The 19602-nt window shown below is 36.7% G+C and overlaps 1 protein-coding gene, 1 long non-coding RNA gene and 1 pseudogene across 2 annotated transcripts; all 3 read left to right on the forward strand.

Annotated features, from left to right (window-relative positions):
- Window positions 1–238: 238 nt before the first annotated feature.
- Window positions 239–9313, forward strand: LOC113352612 (annotated as a pseudogene).
- Window positions 9314–15080: 5767 nt separating this feature from the next.
- LOC113352613 lies at window positions 15081–15995 on the forward strand. Its single transcript, XM_026596415.1, has one exon. It carries the CDS (start codon window positions 15081–15083, stop codon window positions 15993–15995), a length of 915 nt encoding a protein of 304 aa, XP_026452200.1.
- A 1218-nt stretch (window positions 15996–17213) lies between these two features.
- LOC113354414 lies at window positions 17214–18361 on the forward strand. The gene is made up of 3 exons (XR_003361868.1): window positions 17214–17270; window positions 18114–18200; window positions 18281–18361. It is a non-coding gene; the product is annotated as an uncharacterized LOC113354414 (long non-coding RNA).
- Window positions 18362–19602: the final 1241 nt, after the last annotated feature.

Consider the following 19602-nt stretch of genomic DNA (forward strand, 5'->3'; position numbering starts at 1 on the left):
CCTTCGACAAAGTCTAACATAGCCATGAAAAGTATCTAACATATCTTACCTACCCTATAAATAATTTGTTCGACTATTAATGTTAATATATCCTACTTACCCCCTAGAAATAATTCATTCGAATATGAATATTCTAATACCATTATGGGTACGTAGCTTGCTTACTTGCATTCTTTGCGCGTCTATTTATACAGGTCGTCCTGTTATCAATAGAGTAAATAGACACTAACAAAAAAAGATGTTAGTACCTGCTAGTTTATGCATTGGTACCTTAATAATCATATGCATAACTCACTGGGTTCATAGATGGAGAAACCCCAGATGCAATGGGAAACTTCCTCCCGGTTCTATGGGTTTCCCATTTATCGGCGAAACTCATCGGTTTTTTACACCAACTACTGCATCTGATATTCCTCCTTTCATGAAAGAAAGAATGGAAAGGTATGAAAACAGTCCACACAAGATAATGAGAGCAGGTTTTGCCTCTTGTTTAGAGGAGGAAATGCAAATTAAATGTTTGTTTTGTCTCTTTATTCTAGACCCCTTCCATATTACACCATCTAAAGTGGTTGTCAAGTTTGCTTGAAAATATATATGTACACTTCATTTCACTGGCTATAATGCTAATATTACCAGATGTTACCTTGCTTTTCAGATATGGTCCCGTTTTCAAAACTAGTTTGGTTCGGCAATCTTTCATCGTATCAACAGACCGTGAAGTCAAGCACATGATCATGTCCCAGTAAGAAGGCCAATCATTTGAATTTTGGTATCCTGGAACTGTTAAAACGATTCTAGGGCAAGCAAGTTTATTGACATTAAATGGGTCGATTCATAGGTACATAAGGAACATGGTTTTGAGTCTTGTTGGTCCCGAAAGTCCGAAACAAAAGCTGCTCCCTCATATAGTACATGGGGCACAAAGAAATTTGTCGCTGTGGGTGAATCAGGATAGCGTAGATTTGAAAGAAGCCGCATCGAAGGTACAACTTTTATCCGGCATTTTTTTCTTCCAAATTTTATCATTTTTCTAAACTGTTGAATGAAAATTCTCTGGTCTACTTACTTTTACAGATGATATTTGAACTGACTGCAAAGAAACTCATCAGCTACGAATATGATCCAACCATGCCCTCGGAGAACCTAAGAGAACGTTTTGCTGCATTCAATGAAGGATTGATTTCTTTCCCACTCGACATTCCTGGGACGGCGTACCACAAATGCTTACGGGTAAATGGTAAACTTGAATTCTGCGCCTAATATGACCATCTTGGATATCTGCATAAGTTCTGAATTTTCCGGTGGTTGGGTTTTCTCAGGTCGCAAGCGCGCAATGAAGATCCTTAAAGCTATGCTACAAGAGAGACGAAAAACACCTAAAAGCTGTCCAGAAGATTTCTTTGATCATGTACTGGATGAATTGAAGAATGAAGGAACAAAGCTAACTGAAGCCATTGGATTAGACTTAATGTTTTTGCTTCTCTTTGCCAGCTTTGAGACAACTTCTATATCAACAACTTTTGCATTAAGTTACTTACAGAGAACCCTGCAGTGTTGGAAGAATTGACGGTGCGTGATGAAACTAAACTTTTCAGAGCAGCACCCATATTTTCTTTGTATTTCAAACTCACGTGATGTTGATGGTCAATTTATCAGGAAGAACATGATGCAATCATCCGTAGTAGAAAAACCGAACATGCACAACTCACATGGAAAGAATATAAATCAATGAAATTCACAATTCAGGTAGCTAAATTGAGCAGTCAAAATGGTACGGTGCGTTAGTAGTTGAACTTGTTGAAGTTTTTAGTACATCCTTACAAGTTTTCAACAAAATTGCAGGTAATTAATGAGGTAGTGAGATTGGCAAATATTGTTCCTGGAGTTTTCAGAAAATCATTGAAAGATGTACATATAAAGGGTGAGTTGCCAACTAATTAAGTTCCAAATTTGGCTAATAATAAAGATTATAACATAGTTCACATGTCTCCTTACAGGATACACAATACCAGCAGGGTGGGCTGTCATGTTATGCATTCCGTCAGTGCATCTGAATCCTTCCGAGTACAAAGATCCCCTTGAATTCAATCCACATAGATGGGATGTGAGTAGATAGATAGTCAACTTACCCAGTCTCTGTGTGTGTGTTTGTGTGTGATTCTCCCTCATATTTAAACGACAAGATAAATTTTCAACAGGGTGTGGAGTTAAATGGAGGAACAAAAGATTTCATGGCTTTTGTAGCTGGTCAGAGATTTTGTGTTGGAACAGACTTTGCGAAGCTTCAGATGGCTGTTTTACTTCATTTCTTGGTTACGAAATACAAGTACATATAATTAAGCCTCTATTTACATTTGTGTATGTTCATGTCTAGGAGACAAACTAGAGGAACTCGATACATATTAATTCTGTTCGGTTTTCAGGTGGAAAACAATCAAAGGAGGAGATATTTCTCGGATTCCTGGTGTAACATTTCCAAATGGTTTTCACATTAAAATCTCAGGAAAGAATACCTGAAATTAGGTACGGGTTATTCGTTGATGCAGTTCAGAGACTATGCCCAAGAAAGCAATGTGTTTGTTTTGCAACTGTACTTGTTAAAATTATGTACTTTTAATAAGATCTGACTCAGTTCAGAGATTGTGCACGTAAAGTAGCAGTGTGATTTGTAAGAGTACACATGATTGCGCGAGGGTAGGGTATACATACGTTCTTCTTCTTTTGGGGCTACTGTAACAGCTTCGTGTTGTGGTCGTTGTTTGTTCCCAAAATGCTTCCTACCCTCCTCTCTGTCTGTCCTTGTATCTGTATGCATATATAAGGCAGTCATGACTCTCTGCTGTTGTCTCATTATCGAAATAATATTTCTTCTCAACTATTACATGGATGGTGTTCCAATCTGATTTTTTTCTTAATTCTTAAGACCAGGAGATCCTTACATTGCCAACATCAAATTTGGTGTAAATCTAATGACATGCTCGTCTCCCATCTTCAAACATTTCTACCACGGATGGTCAACTCCATGGTTTACCACCTACATCATAAACTCTAATTATTAGGAGATATTGTATATTTATGTATATATTGTTTATATGGTTAGGAAATATAATAGTTAGGAAAGATATTATTTTGAGTTAATGCTAGCAAATATGTTTTTAGTTATCTTCCTATTTAGCCTAAGGGAATACATATTTTGTAATCAAGTTTTTCATCATAAGAAATTCTTCTGATTTCTCTACCTTGTTGTTTCACTAATTGTTACTTAGTGGGAAATTCCTAATAATTAGTAAGACATTGTTATCATGGTAAGGGTGAAACCCTAATTCTAAACTGAAAAACTGGCTGACAAAAGATTAGAAGGAGAGAAGAGAGAGAAGAAGTCGTACAATGCAATCAAATCGGAGCTAATCTCTCCGCCGGCAAGCATCATCAACAAAGCACCAACATCAACTCGGTTTCAATGGAAGCAACAGGAAGCAAAGGAGAAGAATGGAAGGTCGTATCAAATAAGAGGAAAAGAAAAGTTCACTCATCGGATCCCCTGCCTAGTAAATCCACTTTTATGGTGTCCATAGAATCCAAATCCATTAGTCTTGATCGTGGTAGGGGCTCTAAAAAGGGATGGTTCCTCCTTCGTGAGCTTAAAGGCTCCAGATTTTCGTCGATGTGGAATTGTGGATTAGTGCTAAGGGTATCTCTTGGATAGCTTCTATTCTTAAATCAGCTGTAAATTCTCCATGGATCAAACCTGAGCATTGGAAATTATCCATCCTTTCTCTGATTCTAAGGCTGTTTTTCGGGTTTCAAATAGTATTGAAAGAGAAAACCTCTTTGGTTTACAATCTTGGAAAATTTCCAATAGTGAAGTGAGTTTCTCGCCATGGGATTCTTCAGTCAATCTTGTTCCTTCTTCTGAGATCGAGGAATTGAATGCCAAATGGATTGTATTGGTAGGTGTTCCTTTTTCCCTATGGTACACTAACACATTTGAATCATTGGGTGCTAAATGTGGGGGTCTTCTTAAGGTTGCTACGGCAACTAAACTTGGATGGGATTTGTCTGCCATCAAATTGAAAGTTAAAGGTCCTATTTTAAATGAAAAATTCTCAATATTTATTGATTACAAGCCAAGACCATTTACTGCTATTGCTTCCACTGCCGCGATTCAAGCTGATGAGATGGATAATCCCAAATGGAGCTCACATTATCTCAGCTCAAGATCTCGGAAGACTTCTTATGTCGGAGCTATGAAAATACACATCAATTACGATGGAGATCCAAACATGGCTTATTTGTTGGATTTTGAAAATGATTTTACCCAAACTCAACCTTTTTCTCAAGCTCAAGATGATTCCTTTATGGAGCCAAACCCCGAAGATGAGTACATGGATGAGGAACCCGATGCTAATAATACACAAGTATGGTTATAGAAGTTATTTAATTTCCGTTTTGTAGCTTTATTTCACCAAAAGTTATGATTTTTGCAACTAGTTCGACGCAACAGAGTAAGGTTCGGCAGATAATGTGTATGCCGAACCATCAAAAATAAGAACAATTCGGTTTCTACGATTGAGAAATATATACGCTGAAATTTATTTCAATTATTTTCGCGCCAAATAATTTTCATGGTTCGGCTCTAATGCGATGTGATAATATAAGCCGAACCGTATATAAAAAATTATACGAGTTACAGTGTAATGTTCGGCTTACACGTTATCCAGCCGAACCATAATTTTTGTTTTTATAAATTTCAAGTGTGATGGTTCGGCTTATAATATTAGTACCCAATAGGACGAATCCATGTTTGATAATAGGTTCGGCTTTGGAAATCGAACACGAACTAGCCGAACCGTGAGATCGGCTTTCATAGAGTACTGCGTGTTAGCCGAACCTGACCCAAAACCTGTGCGATATTGTTATAGATTGTTCCTGAAATGGAAACTATGGAGGATCAACCACCGCCTGTTGATGTCATTCATGAAGATACTAAAGATCACTTCCAAACTGACTTGGTAAGTAACGTAGTTTATGTTTTTATTAATCTTCAAGTTTGTTGTATGCAAAATTATTAATAAAACTTAAGTTTTGTACTTGTGTATATGTAGACGTGGAAAACAAAAGAAGAAGTTGTTAAATGGGTTGAGGAACATGCTTGGAAAATCAATTGCGTCCTAGTTAAAGATAGACAAAGAAAAAAGGAGCGGGTTGAGATGGTTTGTGAGAGGGGTGGGAAGAAAGTAAGCAAGAAGAAAAAAGGTAAGCCATATGTTGGGAAGACTGGGAAAAATATAAGACTAAAACAAGGAAGATAAATTGTCCTTTCAAGATCGTCTTAAAGTGGAACATAAATGAAAAAGTTTTCAAAATGAATGAAGATATGTACACTAGTACAAAAATGGGTTTTAGACACGGTGATTTACCATGTCCAAATGTCTATGGTCACGGTATTTCATTTTTGAAAAACCGTGACTAAAGCCTGCGAGGCCAAAAGTCTGTACCATTTGGTCACGGTGGTTTTCGTGGCTATTTCCTATATTCCACCGTGACCACAACCTCATTAGTCACGGATCTTTATTATAAACCGAGGCAAATTTGCTCATTAGTTACGAAATTCTGTAATACACCGTGACTAGACTTGTTCATTGGACACGAATTTCCATATTTTACCGGGACCAATTTTGTGTAATGGTCTCGGATCCCATATATACACCGTGTCAAAACCATCACTCATACAGGATACTTCGATGATGAGCAGGTTTTGCGCTTTAAAAGAATAAAGTATGTGGAGCAGTAACAGATAATATAAACGAAAATTTACAGCATTCCATCAATTTAATGAAAAATCAATATGGTTTATATATATCTTGATATACGGATTATAATAAAGTTGATTACAAGTAATATCAATATATGGTCAGCAAGTATGAAACCATATAAGCGCATTTGCATAAAAGAATTGGAAGGACAGCCTCTAACAAATTTTTGGGAGAACTGCACTTCCATTGCCTGCCTACTCCAGGTCCCGTTACTGAAGATGGATGACGCACCCACACCACAACAACGTTAACTCATCCGAACTCTTTTTCTAGAATGTCGCTTGGCTGCGAAAGAAAAGAAAATAAAAATAAAACTAAATGTAAAATTCAATACAGTGTAAGATCTTATATTGCTGAAGTGCATGTGTTGTCATTTTTCGGATCTCGAATATATTATTTCAATGGGAGAGTGATAAGTCACTGCTAGCAATCTTCTGTCATCCCTTGTACACTAACGGGAACAATCTGCCCAAATTACTCTGGTGAGAGTCATGCCTTGCAAAACAATATATTTTTATATTAAACAATACTAAAATGTCTGCTAATTTTAAATGTATGGTGGAGAATAATTTTCATATGATTCAGAAAAAAATCAAGCATTAGAGCTACTCCGACCTCACAACTGAGACTCGGCAACAATTAGATACAGAAACAAGCCAAGGAAAAAGTAACCAATGTCCTCACAAGAGTGTCTAGAATGGTGCCCACCAATAAGAAATCATATAGAAACTTACCAGCCAAAGGAATAAGCATGTCTGAGTCCTGGATGACTGCGCCGACCATCAGTTGCATGCTAATACACCAAAATTGTGCAATACTTGGTGCGCACATGAAGCTTATGCATATATCAGTATTTCTGATCACCACCTTCACAAGCACAATTCACTCAGCCACCAGCACCCAAATCCAAAAGAAACATCAGAATGTTCAGCATTAGGAATTTGAAATTGAAACTAGTATAAAAAGGAGGTGAAAAACGCAAAATATAACTTCATCTTTTTCTTATTGAGTAAGAAGGCCAAGGTATATTTCATTCGACCCTCTAACATATTATTATTTTAGCAACTTCAAATTACATTGTGAAATGGGATCCAAACACCACAGAACTAGACATTAATCATAGAAAGTGATCAAAATTACATCAGAAGTCGAATACGAAAGAAGTAGAACTAATTGACGAAATTCAAAGAACACAATAAGAGACACACACATAATCGAAAGGAGGTGGAGTGAAGGTTTGAAATTTGTATTTCTCCATGACGCATACCAAGTTCTAGTGAAGTAAGAAATGCCTATTGTTGTTCATCTTTGTATTGCTCACCATTATTTACAAATGACTGTGCCGCAGACTCCATCAGTGCCGTGAAAGTTAATTTACCACTGCCATAAAAGAAGTTATCAAAGAGCAAATACAGAAACATAAAAGTATTACTGAATGAACAAAGAAAGAGAGTTCGCTACCATCAGGTACATATGACAAGATGTTGTTAGACAGGGTCCGTCCTATTTCCATGCATTGTTTCACCACAATAATAATATAGTCACCAATATTTTAAAAAACTATATAAGGAGAAAATCCAAGAAATATCCATGATATGTTCAGTAAGGAAATTTATAATTAGCAAGAAAAGGAAGTGTTACTGAGAAGTACTGATGCATTGCAAGAAAATAAACTCACAAATCTAAAGCACGATGTTTCCCTACCAAAAATGAATATGAGAGTTCTTGAATACTAGTGAAACAACTTAGATGGATGCCAACGAACCATTTACCCGAGATTTGGATATTGTACACAAGATTTGAATGTCAAATAACTTGTCAGAAGCAACAACTTTATATCCACAAGTTCCTAACAGATAACAGACAACAATTTATCTCTGGAGTTCACTTCTGACCACGCAGTAAGCTGGGGAAGTTCCTAGTTCAACATTTATGGACCCTGAAAATCTAGATAATAATTTCAGATTATCACTCAACTATCAAGTAAAGAGAGGTTAAATCTTCATGAAGCGTGTAGCAATGAAATCAAATGTATAAACTTTCATCTGGGTCAACTAACAATATCATCATATGTAAAAATGGGTAGGACACTAGGACTTCATGCTGCATGTTTTCCTACTAGGACTTCATGTTGCATGTTTTCCTTCAAAAAATCTTTAGCATATGACCAACAGTTTTGGATTCGATTGCAGTATCCAAGTGGGATTTTAAGAAAGAACAAGGTTTGCACAAGGTGTGCTACATGTTTGGCTGCAACAGGCTCACGACTTTGAGTCTGCAACAACAAAAAAAATCAAAAATTATACTATTGAGTTGTTTAAAGAATAATTATGTAAGGAATAATTTTGCGGATTGGAAAAAAAAAATACAGTCGATGGCCAAGACAATCCTGCCATTTCCGAAAACATCTTGAGTCTTGACAGACAAACTTGTAACGAATCACCTTCGAGGATGAACCAATGAAAACTCATTTTTATGAAGTCTGAAACGCAAGATTGTACATTCACTCCTCGTTGTTGAAATCAAGATAAAATATTTAAACCTGGAAAAATAAAACAAGAAGAACAAAACCAACAAATACTGAATAAAACCAAATGGAGAAAAGAAATCAAAAGCAAAAAGGGCAAGTGCCAATTCAGTACAACGTACCCATTTTATTCCCCACTTCAACATCATTTTACACATTTGGTGTAACAGAAAACAAAGAACAAGCTACTAGAGACAGTAATCCACTCCATCTGCCCATGTTAAATATTCTCTACATCTAAAGCTTAGCAAGTGGTCGTACTAGGAGTCCCTAATCAACACTCTAACCCAAAATTCCAATTCCATAGTGGAGCAGTAAACATAAAAAAATTAGCACATCATTAAGTGCTACTCTATATTTTAATCCAATCTCTCTATAAAACAAGCGTTAAGTAACATAATCTAAATTTTGTGTCAAAACATAATTTAATTTTGGGTTCTTCCAAAGAAATCTCAAATTGAAATCCTAAAGATCAAACAAAAGTTCATTTATATTATAGACTTAATCTTTGACTGCTAAAATGAAGAGCGCCATAAGCTGATGTTGTAGGCAGAAAAAAAAAATTAAAACTGTAACATCAAAACCTAGAAATGTAAATCTATGAAATAGTGAGAAATAATTTACATCTAGAAGACGGAGGAAAATCAGGGGCTTACCCTCTTAAATAAGTTATGGAGAACGAAAGAGATTTCACAATTAACCAATCTAAACTGAAATTTCAAGCATTCCTTGTTGATAAAATAAAAGACAAAGAAGCTTGATCAATACAAAACAAAAATAAAAAGGAACGATTTTACCATAAGAAGACCATGTAATACCTTGTGAGGTGTTTTCGCCTTCACTTTCATTAAATATCTAAAATTGTTGTCTCACCGGAAAGAAAAGAGAAAGAGGAAGGGAATTTTATTGAAGGGTTTTATTTATTTTTTCTTAATTAACCTAAGAGAGAGAAAAGAAATTGCAGTTGTAATCTCTTCAAAGGCATCATCAAAATTGTTATCTGGCTTGAAGCGAGAAAGAAGGAGATAAAGCAGGAAGTGGAGTACTGCAGTCGATCGTGGAAGTGGAACAAATTAGGTTGGGAACACTAATCCTGCAATCGTGTCTCATAAAAATAGATATACTGTTAATAGACACGCGTTGATATATCACCGTGTCCAGAGAGATGAGCAGTGGTCTCGGATATGTACTTTTGCGGGACTAACCTAGCTTTAGTCACGTATATTAGTTTAACCATGACAAGGACAGCCGTGACCAAAACCCATAGTTGTACTAGTGGTATTTCCGTCGTAACCACCCATGTCCAAAGGATCTTCATGGACATTATAGAGCAGGAAGACTAAAAGCTCATGAATATGCGGAGGTAGATAAAATGACACGAGCACGTATGGCACCCACTAAAATTCCTAGCAAGTTGAAGGCGGATGATAAGAATAACAAGAATACGTTGCAACAAATCTATAACGCGAGAAGTACTTTGAGAAGAAAGGATTTGCAAGGTAGGTTGGTGATGCAACAATTATTATGGTTGGCGCAAAAGAAGAACTATGCTTGCCAAAAGAACTATGCTTCCACTTCAGGTTAATCTTCTACATCTGGTTGATCTTCCCGGTGTTTCATTTTACCCTTTTGTTTCCTATACATAGTACAAAAACGTAAATAATTATAATCCTATAGAATACACAACATATCTTTAAAAAAATAGGTTACAGAACTAAGTTCGGCGTATACGAACACCAGACGGAACAGCCGAACCAATGAAACTGATCGGCGATTATCTCGACTAGCCGAACTGTTCTTCGGTTAAAGGTTCGGCAGCTAATAAATTACACTCTATGAGCCGAACCTTTCTCTTTGTTCCGAAAAACCTAGGTTTTTTCAATTAAACCTAATCTAACAATAGAATAAAATACATTAATCAACAAATTAAATGGTTGGGTTTGTATAACATACCTTCTAATCCTCATTTCCGGGATTTCTTCTTCACTTGATTGAACTTCTTTGTCAATTTCAGTTTCAACTCCTTTTAACGGTTGTTGGTCTTCAATTGACGGATTAGAAGAAGATTTGGACCGCCTACCAATTCCTTTTTGTTTTCCACGAGCCATTTTATAGTTTTGCTTCCTTGACTAAATTCAAATCCGGGAAATGGTCATATATCCATACCTACACCAATAATATTGAAAACAAAACACAAAACTTAATTATTAGGATCAGTAGAATTAGATCATGGAGGTTGTCAAATTGGGGAAACAGAAGCAAGTTCGGCTTATGTACAAAACAAGGTTTAAATCAGAACCCCTACAAGTTCGGCTCAGGATATTGAAATCGAAACAGCCGAACCTACAGAAAAGTAGGTTCGGAAAGCCGAGTTTTTTCTTAAAAATGGAACTACAATGTGTAAACTTACTTGAAGCATTGTGAAATAACCTCAAATGTTTCTACTTGTTAACCTATACGCAGTTCCAAGTTGCTCGAATAGGAAAGAAAGAGCCGTGGTTCCCCAATAGTACTTGTGGAAGCTTTTCAAATCCTTTAACAATTGAAGGTATTGAGCATTAACCTTGTTCCCACTGTTATCGGGAAATATAACACTTCCTAAAGTATGCAACAAATACGCGGTAGCAGTGCGCATAGCTGTGACCTCGTCCATAACCAACTCCCCCTTTGAAATTTTCTCATTTGTGTCTCCAAAACACTTTTTCAAAGCAGTGAACTTGATTTTCTTCAACTTCTTTGTGCTAGAATCCACAAACTTCACCTCTTTAGCAGCGCAGGAAAACTCCAATTCTGTTTTTTCTTTTGACCAACCAAGAGTTTCCTCAGCAAGTACATCAACTCATCCCAAGTCATTTCATAAACCGCTGAGTAAACATTTTTCCCATGCGTTCTAAGACCACTAATCTTCTTTGCATCATCTGGAGTGATTGCCATCTCGCCAAAGGGGAGATGAAATGTGTAAGTCTCCGGACAAAATCTCTCACAAATGGCTGAGTTTGTAACTGCATCAAATTCCGCTTGTGCATAGAAAATAGCAGGCCATAAAACTGAGACTTGTGCTAAATCCACCACCTCAGGAGCCTCTTTGAATATATCCCAATGTGCGGCGCTTTGGTGTCTAAATACGCGGACTACATCCCTGTGATCCGGAGTCTCATAAATTTTCTTCGCCCATGACTCCTTGTAGTCAATCAACACTCTTCCACCATCTTCAGGGAGACCATGGGGAAAACCATCCCTGCGAGGACGTATCACATTATCCGTATGAGGAATGTGCTTACCTGTCTCCCTTGATGTAACAACTTTCTCTTGTTCTTGTTATAGTTCTTCTTCTTCTTGACCTTCATCATTGTCATCCTCTTGTTCTACAGGCAAAGAGAAAGTCGTATCAATTCCCCTTTTCCCTGCATGTAAGTTCTTTGTGCCACCACCTCGAGGTTTGGGAGTTTTTGAGTTAGAAAGAGTCACTTCCATTGTTTTCCTTTTGAGCTTCTCTTTGAATTTTCCCGGATGGGTGCTAACACAAATTACAAACCTTAATTAGTTTTCCAAATTAAATAAATATGATAACTCACGTATAAGTAGACAAGTTTACAGGAAGCTTTTAGCCATACACAGTGTAAAGTTCGAAACATTCGATATTTATCACAATGAGCCGAACTAGGTGGCCAACAATATTAGCCATGGTCAGAGAAAAGTTCGGCACATTCGATATTAATCAGAATGAGCCGAACAATGAACCCAACAGTAATAGATCGGTTATTAAATAATAGCATTCAAGTTCGGATGATTATCATAAGAAAATTTTGGTGCCGAACTCAATGGTTTGGCTCATACGATATTCAAGTTTTAAGCCGAACTGTTCTTCGTCTGTGTAAAAAAAAAAGTTCGGCTGCGACATTTCAGCCGAACACTACCCTGAAACTAACAAAAACCGAGACGAATCATCGATTACATGTCATAAATCAACGAAATACGCAAAAATAAACAGTGGGTTTGTGGGAAATACCTTTCTATGTGCAATCTTAAAGAATCAGCCTCTATTTCTCCCTCTCCAACACCAATCGATCCACTATCCACTTCATCTCCATCTTTTCCAAAAACCCTAGATTGACATGCTACAGAAGCAACATCAGGATTCGGCACCGTATTTGTAGGGCATCGCTTAACACGAGGTGCCATGTATGTGTTTAACAGAGAAGTTAATTTTCAGAAATTTTTGAGAAGAAGATGAGAAAAAGAGGGAGAGAGAAGGGTTTTTGGTTTTTAAAACTTTAAATATTTTTTTTTGGTTTAAGTAACCGTTTTAGTATTAATGAGTGAGTTAATTAGTGGGTAACGATTAATTAGTGGGAGGGTAGTTAATTAGGGGATGTATTAATTAGTAGAAAAGTTTTAGGATTAGAATTTAATTAAGTGGAAGGGTAGTAATGTAATTTGAACTATATGAGGGTACTACAGTAACTTTACAATCACTAGGACACCCCTTCGCAGTTTGAATTGGATGGCATCATAAGTCTGCATGCCCCAAAATTATCATGTATGCCCCAAATTAGGGTTCATCTTTTTCTAGCGAATTTAACAATATTTCTATGTTGGGCCTCGAGCAGACCAAACCAGTTTTTGATATTAATTGGGCTCAGGCAAAAAATTCTGGTATATTTCCTTGGGGCTTTTTTAACTCTTCAAATCTTAATCTTGGTCCGACCGTGCTTACCTCTGTATCGCTAGAAGAAGAAATTTCGGGAACAAACTCTTTGTCATGTGTCGCCAACAGCCAGGGGTGTGTAACGACGGACGGTTGCGGATTAGGGTTACCCGCAACCAAACCGTCAAAGTTGCGGATTTGAAAAATTGAACCGTGACTGGCCCAATCACTCGCGGATTTCACATCCGCGGATCAGCGGGTAATGCGGACCGAATGTGGTATAACCGCGGATTTAGTCCGAAAAAAAAAAACGGTCCGCGAGTTATAACCACAAAAGTGTCACTATCCATCCAAAAAAAACCCATCAAAACAAAAGTAACACAAAAACCCCAACAAAACAAAAGTAATTCGCGGTTGATGAAACCAAAATTTGGTTTCATCATAAAATTTGATGAAACCAATTTTGAAATTTAGGGTTTTTGTATTAATTTTTAAAAATTTGGGGTTTTTGTATCAGTTTTGTTTAAGATGGAGTTTTAATGGATCCCAACATTTGAATGGGGTTTTTATATCACAAGTTTGGTCACCTTGGGTTTTTATGACTAGTTTTGAAAAAAAAAAAAGTAAACAAACAAAACCAATGAGGGAACTTTGGACATGCTATGCTAGGAATTTCATCAAACAACTTGCGTACATAATAACTAAAAACAAAGTAACTGATTTGGAGTAGAAACAGTATCCAGGAACTAATAAGCCGAAAGGAGAATTCTATAATGTAGATAGGAACACCATTCAAAAAAATCAATAGATATGTGGACTGAAACTAACATGAAATTGAGCGAAGGGGAACTTCAGTTCATTTCATTTTAAAGAAAACTCGGTTAGGCTAAATAGCAGAATACATGGCAACGGCTGCAGGCTCATAAGCTTTGTTTTGCCAGGCTTTATTTAACTGGGCTTTATCTTTTTTTGTTATAATCTACGGTGCGGATGAATTCGCGGATTTACAAAATCAACCGCAACCAAACCGCTAAACCTTGCGGATTGGTTTTCATCCACAATTTTGCGGACGAAAGCGGATGAAATCCGCGGTTCCGGATTTTATGCACACCCCTAGCAACAGCGTGTGTAACACCAATAACTCAGCATCGGAAGGCCTATCAGATGCTGCGTTGAGACAGGCTGAAGTCTTATTAAGAGAGGCTGATGAATCAATGGTTAATGAGGACGCTGTGAACCTCAACGATGATTTAGATGATATGCACGAGGTTAATTCCATCTATGGTCATTCTTCCAAGAATTTGGGTTATTCAATTGCAGTGATCAATGAAGAGAATCAAAGGTCATGTAAAGATGTTTTGCGTGCGGATTCTTTTTCTCCAACTATCCAGCCCTCTCAACCTTCATCAACTAAGCAGGACATTAATACTCAACTTGTTAATGCTGAATTCTTTGCAGCTGCACTTACAGACAAAGGGAAGGAAAAAGTTGTCATCAATACTTGAAAGATAGATTTGCACCAGCCATCAACTTAATTAAACAAATCAGTGTGGTACAAGGTATGGGATACTCCGACAATGAGGATGGTCTAATTAGGGAGCTAATGCATACTGCTGCCAGGAACCCCAGGGCATTCGAGTTTGAATGCAAGGCAACTCCTATTACTGTCATCTGTTAGGTATTCCCTCTTACTCTTTGGGCTTATTAGTTTTTCAATGTTGCAAATAATTTCTTGGAATGTTAAAAGCGTTAAAGACTGCAAAAGAAGGAATAGAATTAAAGTTTGGGTTGCTACAAATAAACCAGATATTCTTATCATTCAAGAAACTTTACTTCCTTCTTGCTCTGACTCCATCGTTAAACAAATCTGGGGCCCTGGGCTTGTGGAATGGCGTGCCCTAGACTCAATGGGAAGATCTGGAGGAATCCTAATTATGTGGAATCCTAATAAAGTCTCTCCATCATTGGCACATTCTCTGTCAATATCCAATTTGCTAACAACTCAGATAACTTTAAATGGCTTCTTTCTGGGGTGTATGGTCCTTGTGACAGAGATGAAAGAAAAAGGTTTTGGAATGAATTTTCAATCATGAAGGCTATTTGGAACCTCCCTTGGGTTGTTGGAGGTGACTTCAATGAGATTCGTTTTATGTTTGAAAGGAAAGGGTGCAATAGAATTGACAGTGGAATGAAAGATTTTGGGAAGTTCTGTGACAGACATGAACTAATAGATTTGCCCATGAATGGTGCGAAATACACTTGGAGAAGCAGTTTTTCTTCTCCTAATCCCCGGCTCAGCAAAATTGACAGATTTCTTGTTTGGGAGGACCACTTCCCCACTATTAATGTTTCGGCTCTAGCTCGTCCCATCTCTGACCATAAACCTATCAAGCTTTCATGGTCTTATGAAGATTGGGGAGCTCCACCTTTTCGCTGTGTAGCTATGTGGTTCCTTGAAGCTTCTTTCCTTTCTCTGCTTAAACAATGGTGGACTTCTTTTTCGTGTAGTGGTTCTGCTAGCTTCATTATGGCGAAAAAACTACAACTCTTAAAAGAACAAATCAAGAAATGGAATAAAGAAGTTTTCGGCAGAATAGATAGAAGGAATGAGAAAATTCTGGCTGATATTGTTGTACTAGACCAACTGGATGATGATAGAACTATATCTCCTTCTCAACTCGCTACCAGGTCCAATATTAGGCTTCAATATGAAGAGGTGGCTGATATGATTTATTTACATTGGCTTAATAAGTCTGGCGCTCAATGGTTCCAGCATGGCGACCGTAATACAAAATATTTTCACAAGTTGGCTAAACATAGAAGAAGAAGAAACAATGTGGTGAGACTCCGTATCAATGGCTCTTGGGTGGAGGATAAAGCAGAGATTAAAAATCATATAGTGGAGCACTTCAAATCCAAATTCGAACGTTTCTTTAGCTGGAATGAACTTCAAAAAACTGTCTCCTTCGAATGCTTCCTGGTTAGAAAGGAGAATAGAGGCTGATGAAATGTTACTTGCACTCTATGTTGTAAAAGGCGCTGGGCAAGGTGAGGCGCCAAGCCCAGCGCCTAGCGCCCCAGGCGAGCGCCGGAAAATTACAAAACAACAAGAACAAGCATAAATTGGTGCCTAGGGCGCATTTTTTGCCTAGGCGCTGGTCCAGCGCTTTAAGCGCCTTTGGTGAAGACGTTTGTATGATTTCGAGATTCAAGAACTTGTCATCTTATTATACCGTCTCGACTCTATCACATTTAATAATACCGAAGAAGATGATCTTCCGTGGCTTGGAGACAAATCAGGTCTATTCTCTGTTAAAGCCGCGTACTCAAACGTAGGAATTACCTATAGGTACTATTATGGTGTTCTTAGTTAATGGCAGGTCCACCCACTAAAGCCAGTAACTGGAGGTCCATAATAAAAAGAAAACAATAAAATTGGACCCAAATTTTTAGTCCCTGGTCCATACACGTGCGGGACCTTTTCTGTGCATTTTTAAAATCACCGAAATACCCCTTCTCTTTGAGGTTTATAACCAGTTTCATATTTCTACTCGCTCATTTTTTCAGATCCATTTTTTTCTCTCTTTCTTCTCGATGCAGCTTCAAAATCCCGACATCGTTTTTGAAGATTGTTTGTTCCAGGTATGTTTTCTAATCATCTTATTTGATTCTTTGTTAGTTTTTTTTTTTTTTTTTGATTTGTTTTTTTGACCGAATCATGAGAATCAAATCGATTTTCATGATGTTTTATATTTTTTTTCCTTTTTGGTAATCGTTATAGATGTATTCCCAACTGATTTTGATGATTTACAGTTTTTTTATTAATTTATTAGTGTTTTAGATCGGCTTTGGTTTTGTTTTACTCATGGATTCATCACTTAATTTGTATGGTTCAGCAGTACATATATGTTGTACTGAAAACTGCTGAATCAATTTTGTTATTAGTTATATTTTCATCACTTTTTGGTAATCGTTATAGATGTATTCCCAACTGATTTTGATGATTTACAGTTTTTTATTAATTTATTAGGTTTTAGATCGGCTTTTGATTTTGTTTTACTCATGGATTCATCACTTAAGTTAGATTTACTTATACCACTTCCATTTTGTTGGTTTTAGATGTGTTTCAGTTTGTTTTTGTATATGAAGCAACAGTACGTATATCCCGTACTGACAGAAACTCAATTTATTAAGAAGAAGAAGAAGAAGATGATGATGATGATGATGATGATGATGCATCGTTATGATTTACGACGAGAAGATTTGTTTGTGTTTCCGGGTATGTTTTTTGATCATCTTTTTTGATTATTTTGTTCGTTTTTCTTCATTTGATTTTTTTTCCGATTGTATTATGAAGATCAAATCGATTTTCATGATGCCATTATGTTTTTAGGTTTGATACAGTTTGCTTTTGTGTATGAATTGACAGTACGTATACGACGTACTGATACAAAATTCTTATGATTCGGTTATATTCAAATTTTTGCCATTTTTTTTTGTTCGATCTATGAGTACGTATGTGTAGTACTGAAATATGTGCTTTGATTCGGTTATATTCAGAGTTTTTCCATTGTTTTTGGGTTCGATCCATGAGTAAGTATGTGTAATGCTGAAGTATGTGCTTTGATTCGGTTATATTCAAAAGTTTTCCACTGTTTTTGGGTTCGATCCATGAGTAAGTATGTGTAATACTGAAATATGTGCTTTGATTCGTTTATATTTCTGAGTTTTGCTATTGTTTTTGGGTTTGATCCATGAGTACGTATGTGTAATACTGAAGTATGTGCTTTGATTCAGTTATATGCATGGATTCATCACTTCTTCTTGACATGCAATTGATTTTTTAGTTCATGAATATGCAGTATATATATGACGTACTGTTACAAACTTCTCTCTTACATCAAATAATTTTGGCAGAAGCCATTCTGGTTTTTCCTTTTCATGGTATTCCAGTGCATGTATAATGAACTGGAATACTAAATAAGAAAAAGACTATTCTTGTCTCATATTAGTTATTTAGATATGAAATTGCTGTATTAGCTTGGATTCAAGATTATGTCCACATAGCCAATCCTTAAGTTAAGGATTTAGTTGCAACAAAGCTAATCATTTCTTATTTCAGGTTCAAAGTGATCATTTTGATGAGTTTTTCGCCCCTGAGTTGGACAAACATGGTTATCAAGCTCTCTACAAGAAGAAGACAACAGAGGTTTGCTTGCGGAAATTTTTGATTTAATGGTCATAAACTCCAAATATTTAGTTCTGTGATAATGAATCTGTTCACTGTAGGTTTACACCGGGACTTATGCTATCGATGGTTGTGCAACATTTTTCCGAAGGGACAGATTTTCACATGTGAAGAAATACGAGGTTTGGAGATGACAGACTTTCTTTTGAATTTATTGTTACTCTGTTGGTTCACATGTTAAACAGTTTACTTTTGTATGTAGGTCGAATTCAACAAGGCTGCTCAGTCACTGACAAATGTTGTGGTCCCAATCACTCAGAAGAAAGCTTCTTTGTCTCGACTTCTTAAGGTGATTTTTCTTCTTTGGGAGTCTCTTATGCAGTTAATTGGTGCTTAGATTCTTTCCCAGAATCTTACTCCCTGTATTATTCTATTTGTCCATTCAATTTTGTATAGGATAATGTTGCGCTAATAGCGGTTTTGGAAGCAAAATTTAGCAACCACGGAGCCGATACTCCTGGAAAGCGGCAGCTTCTTTGTGTGGTAAGAAAATTGAAATGTTGTCTGTTACATTTTCATTTGTGCAAAGCATCCTAATATGTTACTCTAGTTTTCTATGTATCACTCGATCCTTGATAATCTCTTTCAGGGTTTGCTGTAGATATTCAGTAGCTTCTTATGGACATTAATTTTTTTGGTTAGTTTTTTAGTGGTTATGTCACCCTGTTCAATCATGCAAAATTGTACCTCTTTTGTATTAAAGAAATACTAGAGATTAATGGTATGATCCTACAATATATGTGATGTAAAACGTATATTGTAGTGCAGCAAATATGTACTCGAATTTGTAAGCATTCAGATATATAATCGGATTTGTAAGCAGTACGACAGATATGTATCATTAATTCTAATTTATTTATCATTGATTCTTACAGATTTGTACTCTACCTGGAAGCAGTGCAGCAAATATGTACTCGAATTTGTAAGCATTCAGATATATAATCGGATTTGTAAGCAGTACGACAGATATGTACTCAGACAGATATGTACTCAAATTTGTAAGCAGTGTAGCAAATATGTACTCGAATTTTTAAGCAGTGTACCAGATATGTACTCAAATTTGTAAGCAGTGTAGACACACACGTTTGGTAGTAATGGGCATTATGGACATTTCCATGTTTTAATTAATTTTGGACCTCCGGATAAAAAAAAATTCAGGTAGGACCCTACTATAAATAAGTATATGGGCCTAGGACCAAACAAGAAATTTTCCTACTCAAACCTTGCCACTATACGACCCGTTAACTTCTTTCCCAGCAAAAAAATATGGTCTAAAGCTTGGCCTCACAAGATAGGCTTCTTCTTATGGCACGCTGGACAATCTTCTCAAGAGGAACTGCGCTCCTATCTCATTATCTGGTAA

The sequence above is a fragment of the Papaver somniferum genome, chromosome 2 (assembly GCF_003573695.1).
Source record: "Papaver somniferum cultivar HN1 chromosome 2, ASM357369v1, whole genome shotgun sequence".
Taxonomy (NCBI): Eukaryota; Viridiplantae; Streptophyta; class Magnoliopsida; order Ranunculales; family Papaveraceae; genus Papaver; species Papaver somniferum.

Excerpts from the sequence above, each read along its gene's own strand:
- LOC113352613 (XM_026596415.1), top strand. The coding sequence starts at position 15,081 with ATGAAGGCTATTTGGAACCTCCCTTGGGTTGTTGGAGGTGACTTCAAT.